At 28.3% G+C, this 11549-nt stretch overlaps 1 protein-coding gene across 1 annotated transcript in view; it reads left to right on the forward strand.

The window, feature by feature from the left end:
* Positions 1–105: 105 nt before the first annotated feature.
* Positions 106–11549, forward strand: part of LOC107452403 (phenylalanine--tRNA ligase alpha subunit) — a gene marked incomplete in the record, with an annotated part of 24052 nt that continues 12608 nt past the window's right edge. The window contains 5 exon segments of the mRNA XM_071180773.1: positions 106–382; positions 473–610; positions 3027–3125; positions 4822–4940; positions 7349–7441. Of these exon segments, the coding sequence (XP_071036874.1) occupies positions 239–382; positions 473–610; positions 3027–3125; positions 4822–4940; positions 7349–7441 (593 nt within the window).

The raw sequence follows: 11549 nt of genomic DNA on the forward strand, positions 1-11549 counted from the left end.
AGAAATCTCTTCGTAAAAAACTGAAACAACTGCTCCGGTTGCATTATTTATGTATAAAGTAAACTTTTCGCACGTAAACTGTAGCTATGCCATTGTATCATCAACAACTTGCATCCAACTAGCAACACAACATCCGCATTACAACAGATTACACGGCTGTTATAGTTCATGACAATAGTTATTTGAATCAATTTTCTCTCATTCTATATTTAGTTCGAACTTTCCGATTCATTACAGAATGGCAGAACTCTCGGAAAAAATATTGTCTTATCTAAACGATATTGGTGACAGTGCTGTTGATTCCTTGCAAATAGCAGAAAAGTTCAACATAGACCACCAAAAAATCGTGGGAGCGGTTAAAAGTTTGCAATCAGCTGGAAACGTAAAAAGCTGTTATCATTCCAATATTTTAACGTTAATGTTTTCCGGTTTTTACTTAATCTGTTTTTTTTATTCTTTTTTCTTCACATAGCTTATAAATGCCGAACAACGAGATAGCAAATTCTGGAAGCTGACAGGAGAAGGAGAAAAAGTTGCTTTGAATGGAAGCTACGAGGCTCTTGTTTTCTATGCAATTCCTCCTGATGGAATTCTACAGCAGCAGTTGATGGTAAAATTGTAATTTTTCTTAAAACTAATTACGGTTGCTAACGATATCATTATTTCTATTGGTAATTATTATTTCTAAACTTAGTTTGTAAAATGCTGAATGGAATTTTATAAATATTTATTTAATTATTACAATGAATGGCAATTAAACTTAAAAAAAGGGAGTTTGGTTTAATTTCCTTTCCTGGGATTGTACAAAAATTGCTAATTCATCAAAGACAATAGTGATACTAAATTAATTGTGGTAACAGTTATTACTAGTTGGGGTAAAATGAGCCACTGGTCTAAAGGACCAGTAACTAAAAGATTTTACTAATAACAATCATTCAATCGATGCGTTTACAAGTCTGTGTTAGAATTTTTTTTTTTAAATAAAGGAAAAGTTGATTGAGCGAATTTGAAGCAAAAATTGTAATGCAGGAAAGGTTTAATGTTGGCAATTATGATTAAGCATTCTATATTCTGTGTAAAAAATTCAGACCAAAGCACAAAACCTTAATTTAAAAAAATAAAAAAAACATTCAACCAGCCTTTTACATTCATTACTGATCTAAGAACCCAATAATATTATTTCCAAAGACAAGTTTCAATGTTCTCTGACCAACAGACTATGGTGAATTTCGAGCCATGCTACTGGTGTTGTGGCATTAGGTATTGTGTGTTAATATAGGTACCGTGGTAATAGATTTTTTATTTGTGCTAGAAATGGTTAGTATCAGGAATTTTTAAGTTTTATTATAACCGAACTAATGGGAGATTTAAGGTCAATTGACCTAAAAATTATAACTTTTCAAAATTTTTAGCAATTTAAATTTATATTTATATTAAATGTTAATATTTTTTGAGAATTTTCATGAAATTTTGTAGCTTTAAAATGCTAGGTTCCCTAAGCCGACTAAAGCATATGCATTTGTCAGCATATGTAATACTCATATCTGCAAAAAGCGTGTAACTTTATGAATGAGGTAAGTTTTTTTTTTTTTTTGTTGCTATAATAAGTAAGTAAGCTATACTTACTTAAAACTAAAAATAACAACTCCTTACCTTTTTTTAAAAAAAAATGTATTTTGAACTATAGATTTAAATTTGAGTCTTTTTTAGAATAAAATCTTGGCTAAGATTTTATTCTAAAAATAATAATTCTAATAAATTGATAATAATATTCTAATAAGGAGATAATATATTTACTAGTGGAAAAAATTTCGAATAACCCAATTATATTTTTTATCCAATGAACTAATGTAAAATAAATAAAGACATTATTTTGAAGATCTATGAATGTATTTGTTGAGTCAAAAAAAAGTATTTAATTGGAAAATAGTCTGCCTTTCTTCATTAAAATGTTGAATATATTGCTTATTACCATTTATTTTTCAAGCAAATCTATTTCCTTCAAAAGATATAAAATGAATATTTTTACAAGAAAAATATTTAGTGATGCCACGACGAAGAATTTATTAAATTGTTAAAAAAAGGGCATTTTATTATCAAGTTTTCTTATGATTATTTTTTCTTTGACTGTGATTTCAATTTCTCAATAAAAGTTTTACTGTTTGCAAAGCAACCAGTTTATTTAGACTCCTAGCGATGGATGTAATTCAAAGAATTTGAAGAAGAATTCATTGGAAATATTTGAAGGTTTCTTTCCAATTAATGAATTAAGAATTTGGAGAAATGCAATTATGCCATTGCAATTAATAATTCTAATTACCAGACATTCTGTATTATTTTGTTATCATACAAGTTTCTGATTGAAAAATGATTTTATTATTCAAGTCTTAAAATATTTTTCTCATTTTATAATTTTTATTATGATTTTTTTTTTTATAAATGTAATGGAAGGATTTCCATATTGATATACGTGCAAAAGTTTTGGTGACAATGTCAGATAAGAAACTAAAAAAGCGAAAGAGACGAAATCACAGAATAGTTAAAACTCCATAGATAAAACTCTTAGAACCATCTACTAAGCAAGCCTGTATACCTATATTTTTTTTTTACTTTATTGTACTTTGTTGCTTAGTAAAACTAGGTACCCTTATGAAAATACTCACAATGCAAGTCATGATTTATTTCGTACTTATTGATTTTTTTTACACTTTTTTAAAAATAATTTCTTTTGTCTATGGTCCAGAAAAATACTCACAATGCAAGTTATGATTTATTTCTTACTTATTAATTTTTTATTACACTTTATTAAAAAATAATTTCTTTTGTCTATGGTTCAGAAAAATACTCACAATGCAAGTCATGATTTATTTCTTACTTATTGATTTTTTTTACACTTTTTTAAAATTATAATTTCTTTTGTCTATGGTCCAGAAAAATACTCACAATGCAAGTCATGATTTATTTCTTACTTATTGTTTTTTTTTTACACTTTTTTAAAATTATAATTTCTTTTGTCTATGGTCCAGAAAACAGTCTCACAAGCTAATGTTGGATTTAGTAAAGCTATGTCTGCTGGTTGGATATATTTGGAGAAAAAAGATGGCAGCACTCTTGCATTCCGCAAGGTAAACAATTTTAATTAGTTTAAATACTAAAAGAAAACACAAATATTTTTAATTCAAAATAGAAAGAACTTCTTTAAAAAAAAAAACGAGCTAAAAAGCAGCAGAAATTTCAGAACAAAGTAGCATTAAAGAAAACGAAGGAAATAAAAATATAAATATGACCACCGAAGCCGACGTCTTCAGGGTGTACCGGCCTTGGTAGCCATAAAAACAAAACCATTTGTTTGAGCTTCTTTTCTTAATTTGTTATTTGTATTTCATGTTTTTTCCTGGACTTCTATACAAAACCATCGGGGTACTGAGGGGGTTAATTTAGGCATTTGCTTCTCCCTCAATTAGAAATGGTTTTGTTTTTATGGCTGCCGAGGCCGGTACCCCCTGAAGCCATCGGCTTCGGTGGTCATATTTATATTTTTATTTCCTTTGTTTTCTTTATTAATTAGTTTAAAAGTATTTTAAATTAATCTCAAAAAGTTTTATTCTAAAATTTAAATTGGGAGAATATTTTAGTATCTCTGAATTTTAAACAAACTTGTACTAATTAAAACCGAAATATAATGAATGCTATTTTAGCTATACATAAAAATTTTCTTTTTAGTTAACGTAAAAATGGAATGTTTTCTGTTTTTTTTATTTAGAAAATCTATTTAGAGAAATATTTTATATAATTTTATAACTTAAATTATCTAATTTTTAACAGTAAAATAATTTTTTTTAAATAATAAATTAATAAAATATTTTTTTTGCACTAATGTTCATAGTTGAAAATTGAAATTCCAAATTTATATTTTTAAAGAGTATTTTATTGCAAAATTAAATCTTTTCAATATTTCTCTCCTACCTTTTACAAAAATTATTCTTTGACTCTTATTCATATCTATTTCTAATAGAAATAAATGCCTAAATCCCATTATTAAACATATTAATAACGCCTTAAAATAATACTAATTTTTATAATGCCAAAAGTAATGTTAATAGCTGTAAAAATATGCATTTTTTATGAATTAATAGCAGAGATATATTTTAATAAACTCATAAAAGTTAGATAAGAGTCTAACATTCTGTTGATTGACAGAGCCAATCAACAGATGTTAATAGTCAAAATTTCTGCATTTTGTTTACATTTAAGGGCTTTTATTTGCATCTGTTTGGGTAAACCCACAATCTGCCTCAGGGAGTTGGGTTATCGAATGTATTCAATTGAGCATGTTACATGATCTTGTTAAATGTTCAATTAAATGAATCTTGTATCTTGTTACATGATATTTATTGGCAAAAAAAGTTTTTTTTTTGCAATTCTTTTTTGTTAAGTTTTAATGAATTAAAATGTTTAATGATTAAGTCTTGTAATTATGTATTGTGTAGATCATATTTTTAAATATTCATCAAAACCTTATTGTCCTTAACTCATTCATTCCTGAAAGAGTTAAGGTCAATGTGTATCTTTTTTTTTTAAAATCCCAAATTGTCTTATATCTAATATTGGACTATTCAATATGGCTATGGTTTGTCATTTTTAAATCATAAAATTATCAATTAAATCTTTGCTTTATTTATCAAACCTGCAAATTAGAATGATGGAAGGGAATCCAATGTATGAAAATAAAAAGTGATTAAATGGATTTGCACAATTATTTCCTGTAACTTAAATTTTACTATACACACTTTTTAATGTTTGGAATTTTTTCCTGCCTAGGTTGATAATATAATTGATGAGGTTCAAAACAATTTGTTAAAAATTCAGAATTCAAGAGGAAATGAAGTCTCAGAAAAAATAAAACAAGAAATGAAAAAGAGAAAATTGTTACAGGAAATGTAAGCAGATAAAAAATTTCTTCCTGTTTTTTTTTTAGATAAGTAAAAGCTATTATACTTAACCATATGACATTCAAATAAAATATACTTTAAATATGGTATCAAAATTATACATTTTGAACAAATATTATCATTATTTAAACTTTCTGACACCTATTGAAATGTGCAAAGTTTTTATAAAGTTAATCATTAATATATTAATTATATATTATGTAATTAATGTATCTATGTATTAATGATAATACATTAATGAAAGTATAAGATATGTCTGCAAATATTCATGATAATATATATATTATATTATAATCATTAATACCTCAAATAAATGTTTCTCATGGGACAACAAATGATTTTCATCATTTGTTGCAGATTGCTGTTCTTTTTCAGCATAATTAGCATAAACACAGAAAGTCTCTCATTATTTCAAAGGCTTTGGAGCTTTCTGCAAATGTTCTTGTTGTGTTTCTGTACCATCATCTTCATCAGTATTAGTTCGCCTGTTTTCAGTTTCTGCAACCATTTTTTAAACCTACTTATCACCACATATCTTAACATTTATATAAAACTGATACATAAACATCCTACGCGATGTTTGGAGCATCTAAACCAAATTGTTACTAAATGTTTGTTTTCTTCTTCATTATTTGTATCATGGGTTTCTGTTCTTCTTCTCAAAACGAAACAACTTTAACTTTCTTCTCTAATCTTGATAAAATTTCTGAATGATTTATGCGGGAATCTTCTAGGTTTAGCAGTGACCGAAACTGATATTATCAACATTATAAGAATAGCTTTTGTGTCAGGACTGGTTAAACAAAATGGTATAAATAAAATATGATGGACTATAATGAAAAATAGTAGACTTAAGTTTAAATGTATCTCTATGTAATGATATTTTTTTTCTGAAACACATCCCAGGAGTTGGCAAAATCTGTGCCCTTTGGGATGTTGCAAGGTGTCCATGACTTCAAATCTAGCATGAATCCTCTAATAGTAATCAGTTCTTATTAGAAAAAAAAATGTTTCTAGATAATGATAGTTTAGAATGTACGTAAGATATTAGTATACTGTCCGAAGTGGAAACACTTTAAAGGTTATGATTCTTTTTACTACTTTATATATAGACTAAGCTTTGTTTTTAGCAACTGTTGTTATATAGAACAAATAATAAATGAATAATTGAAAAATAAATAATTAAAAAAATGTGAGTGACTATATTAAGTTCTCTTTCACGATTTGAAAAGTTACCTAATGACCTGAGAGTTAACTCATTGCACTTTAATTTTACATTATAACAATACTTTACATTTGTTAAAAGCAAGCGTAAAAACTAGGAAAATTTAGTCACTTATCCAAAACATCAGTAACTAAAGGATATTACTAGTCTAATGTGCATATTCACTGCTCCATTTACAAGACTATTAGATTTCTTGAAAAGAAATGTTAATAAAGTGAATTTAAATAAAAGAAATTGCAACGCATAGAATGTATAATGTTCACAATTATGATGAAACATTGGTGATTCTCTTGCACTTTACAACACGTGTAGTATATCAAAAATTGTAGAAGGGACATGAAAAAGTTATGATGCCTTCCCTGGGACACATAATTTTCAAGTGCAGAAAAGAAATACACCGCCAACAGATTTATGTAGACAAAATTATAATCAAACTTTAAGTTTATAGAGAGAAAATTCTTTTTGTTATTAAGAAAGGAGTAGAAATAAAAAGAAAATTAAAATAATTCTGAGTATCAAATTACATAGTTGCTTTTCCTTGTTGCAGCTGTTTAATCAATCTTAATTAAAAACCTTAATAGTCTTAATCTAACTCTTCCTCATTTGAAATTCTTTGATTTGTCTATACATAGATAAAATAATATTATCAATGTGAATATAAATATATTTATAAGAAGGATGAGAATTCATATTTTAAATTGAGAACTGCTTGTAGTAAAAAAAAAAACCTGAAATGAGGAAAATCTGGGCCCTAAGGACCCATAGTTTTCAAACTCTAGTGGAATCATTGAAATATACTATTTTTTGTGATAAAGCTATTTTTATATATGCTATTTTTTGTGATTGTAAGTTGTATATAAATATTTTATCTTTTTTGTGATTTATTAACTGCCCTTTATTTTAAAATCGAGAAATATTTATATAAAAGAGTTACTTAAACTTTTGTATTCAAAATTTTTCTCCCCAACAATATTTGAAAAAAGTGTTACATCAAAGTATTTTAAACTTTTAAATGATTAAAAATGAAATTTGATTTGCAGATTATTTTATGTAACAACAAATACATAGTATTTGGAACTGTTGTTCAGTTTTTTCTCTTCATTATTCTAAATAAAATCAATGATAAAACTTTTCAACCAACTAAGCTTAATTTTTTCATGACGTTTTGCAGAACTGTAAAAAGCTACACTATTACAAAAGGTTCAGAATTTACGACTTTGTTGATGAAGCAAGAGACTGATTTAACACCTGAGATGTTAGCTAGGTAATGTATAGTTAAATATAATTTTGGTTTTAAATGCAATTATGTTTAGTACATCTTTAATACTTGATTTATAGCAATACAAATAACATAATTTAAATCAAATTCATAAATTTGTTTGTTACATAATTGAATTTTATTAGTGCTTGTCTTTTTTTATTTAAGTGCTATTATATTAGTGTTTATTATTCTTTTCATAAAATTGTTTCAGTTTATCTATATACAGGGTATTGCATAACAATCACATGTAATATATATTTTTACAATCTTTATGCGTGTAACATGTATGCAACTAGAGTATTATAAGTAATTTCAATATTATTGTTTTTATTTATTACAAACCAATTTATTGTAAAAGCCCTTAATAGTTTTTGCATGTTGTGAGTAACAAAGGGGTTTAGTTTTATTAATACTATTTCACCAATTGAGTGACATTCAATACACAATCCAATCAAAGTATGAAAAAGATTTAAACAAATATTAAAATAAAAAATTTTAGGATGAAAACTTAAAAGCAATAAGTGAAAATGGAAAAGCAACTAAAACTAAATTTGTCTTATGAAACAATTTAAATAAAAAATTAGAAACCAAAAATAAGCAAAATGAAATTTTAAAGATATATATGTTAGCAAAAACAGTACTTCATCAGGAGACACACTCTCTGCTAACACACTGGACCCTTTCTATAATCTGCGGTTAAACCAAAAGCTGACAGTTCCCCTAGGCTCCATGATAGAAAAACTAAATAAGAAAATGCGATGCCGCAAAGATTCAAATATTGAAATAAAGATGAAAATCCACAAAAAACAAGTCAAAAGTACACTGAGAAAACACTAATAAGGACATGTCTACATACATGAAATATAAAGTTACAGTTAGAATAGCCAAGTAAGATATACAGTGTGTCCCCTGATAAAGTGCTGTTTTTGCTAACATACATATCTTTAAAATTTTGTTTTCTAACTTTTTATTTAAATTATTCAATGCACAATATAATAGTGTGGAAATTTTTCTAAAAAAGTTTTTTTTAAATCAATTTATGAATAGTTTAAAATAGTTGGGGGGGGGGAGTTATCGACAATGCCAACCTTCATCTATCAAAAGGTACCTCTTGATTGAATCAAGTTAGCAAGTCTTATATACCAGTGAATTGATGTTTAATAATCGTAGTGGTAGTTATGCCACAATACTCCCCCACTAGAATTTTATCAGGGATAAAATTCGATGAACGGATGGATACCACTTGTGAAAGACCGGGAAAGCTGGATTAAGGTCACCGGGTTTTTAAGTGCTGAATGTGAGAGGTGTATTAACATCACGGTCGTAGTCACTCCTGTGTTGCATTTAGCAGTCAAGTGTATGCGGGCTGACGTTGTGTATCATCGAGACGAGACTGAGTAGCAACAGCGTGAGGAGGTGGATAATGTCACAGTCACAAGTAGCAAGTCAACTGTTCAATGTGGACCATCCAACGAAGTAGGCGTTACCAGATTGAACTGGCCGTTACTGTCAAGATAGGCGTGATCATATCAACTCCGTAAGTCACCAATGTGGGGGGAGGAGTTATCGACAATGCCAACCTTCATCTATCAAAAGGTACCTCATGAATGAATCACGTTAGCAAGTCTTATATACCAGTGAATTGATGTTTAATAATCGCAGTGGTAGTTACGCCACAATAGCAGTTAATGATACATGTAGATAAATTCACCTTATTTCAGCAGTCAACATGCAAGATAGGCATGTGGTCAAATTACAAAGGTTGTGTTCCCTATTATAGAGGATTCTTGATAATAGATATCAACTTAGACAAATGGTCAACTTACAAGGATGCTCCACTTGTTTCATGCATTTCTCATATGGTTTCGCTGTATGTGGAGTTTTAATTTAATGGAAACGAATACTTCAACTGAAACAGCTGTATAGGTAGATTTATCTTTTGATGATTTGATTTGCGTTTTTTAAAATGCATTTTTGAAATGTCTGATAACAGCTGGATGTTAGCAATAAATGTTGACAGAAACTAATTAGAATGAAATGTTCAAATGTGTAAAGCAAGATTTCAATTATTGTTCATGTTTGTGCTTATTCACCTGACATATTTCGTTATTAAAATACATGATAAACTTTTGGAAGTGCTGTTTATTTAAAAATGTCTCTCTTAGACCTTCTTGATACTCATGCTATCCTCTCTGGGAAGTGTTAAGCTGCTAATGAAACAAAATATTTGAAGTCAACAAGTAATTTTTTACCAACAGCAAGCACTTGGTGCTTCTTGGAAGAACCTTATCATGTGTCCACAAGAACCACCCTAAGACAATTTGGGTTTTGTGTTTCATGATACTGACTGGACACTACTTTCTGCTGACACACTTACACCAATATTTGACTTTCTGACTGCATTTTGTGTGGGAACTTGTTGCCATAAATGTCAAGCATTTCTGGGACTGTTTTGCTATCCAAGACGCCTAAGCATCTTCATATTTTACGATACTCTCCACTGTTGGAGATATCTTTTTTTTTTTTATTGGACTGCAAGACTTATCATGCTTAATAAAGCAAATATCAGGACGTAATTTAAAAAATATTTAGAAAAATGATAAAATTACTTCAAATTCTGCTTGCTTACTTGCATAGCAATTATTCTTTCTGACAGCGAAATAGTAAAAGATGGGAAATATTTCGGAGAGAAAGGGCACATTTTTAGTTGGCACATTACACCATTCAAAAAATGAGTCACCCTTAAGCTGGATCTCCACCAAGAGCAACAGCAACGGGAATCTTGTTGCCAAAGTTGTGCACCGGCGCACAAACCCCGTTTCTCCATGTCGTCGTTGCTTCCAGTTCAAGAGTTGGAAACGAGTAAACTTTTGTTGCCCTAGTAGCCAATCAGATTCGTTACTAGTTTCCGCTCCCAACCCTCGTGTTTTGATCTGTTTAACAGAACACGTGAATAAAGCGAAGCAGCGATTTGAATTTTATAATTTGTTTTCAATTTTATTATTTAGCAAAATAGAAGAGCAATTGATTGACTTTGTGTGAAACAGCCCGTGGTTATATGACTATAGCCGTGCGGATTTTATCTGGGACACGTAAAAAAAAAGAATGATCTTCATATTAAATTTAGTAAGAGATGGAAAAAAAAACAATGAAATACTATTTAGAATTGTGTAGTTGATTTTATTAGATTTAGTATTAGTTCGCTATTGACAGGTTTGAATGTCAATAAGAAAAAAAATATTTAGAGTTTTGTTGCCAAACGTGATGTTAACTTCTTAATCCTTTGAATAACTTGAATGAATTAAATAGCCATTATGAAAATTATCTATATTTGTTCCCAATACTGATTAAATAGGACATATTTTTCACCTACATTTTTTTATGAAATATGTCAGTATTTTAAAACTTGTGTTCTAAGCAATTGGAATTCTCGTTCTTAGGCTTTCAAAGCATAACCTCATCTATTTTTTTTTTATGTAAGCAATTACGATTATTTTGCTGTAGAATGGGTTCTCTAACAATCAAATTATTAATTACTGTAGCAAACAGTGTTTTCCTTGTATTTTTAAATAAGTAAAAAATCATAAAATTATTTACCTAATTTTTCTACAGTGTTTTTATTCAAATCCATTTATTATTGGATTATCCAATATCAGTCTAGCAAGACCCAATGATGGATTTGAGGAGACAGTCTTTTTGAAAGGAGTAAGTTAAAATTTAAATTAACCTTTCAAGTTAAAATTTAAGTTGCAGCAGCTTTGACACTAAAAAAAAATTTTTTTTTTAAAATGAGCGATTCACCCAGAAAGTAAATTGTGTTTTTTTGTCGTCTGCAAAATATTTGATTNTTTTTTTTTTTTTTTTTTTTTTTGTCATCTGCAAAATATTTGATTATGCGAAGAGTAAATCGTATTGATTATACAAGTATTTGGTTATATCATCAATGGTTTGCAGTAGATAATCCAAAAAAATGGTAGAAAAATGTAATCTGCATATCATTCTATTATGCTAAAAGAAAGAAAAACTGATCACTGCAGAGAATGTAGATCTATCTTGCAGACATTGTTGAACCAAACACTGTACTAACAAAAATTAAACTGTATATGATAAG

The sequence above is a fragment of the Parasteatoda tepidariorum genome, chromosome 5, assembly GCF_043381705.1.
Source record: "Parasteatoda tepidariorum isolate YZ-2023 chromosome 5, CAS_Ptep_4.0, whole genome shotgun sequence".
Taxonomy (NCBI): Eukaryota; Metazoa; Arthropoda; class Arachnida; order Araneae; family Theridiidae; genus Parasteatoda; species Parasteatoda tepidariorum.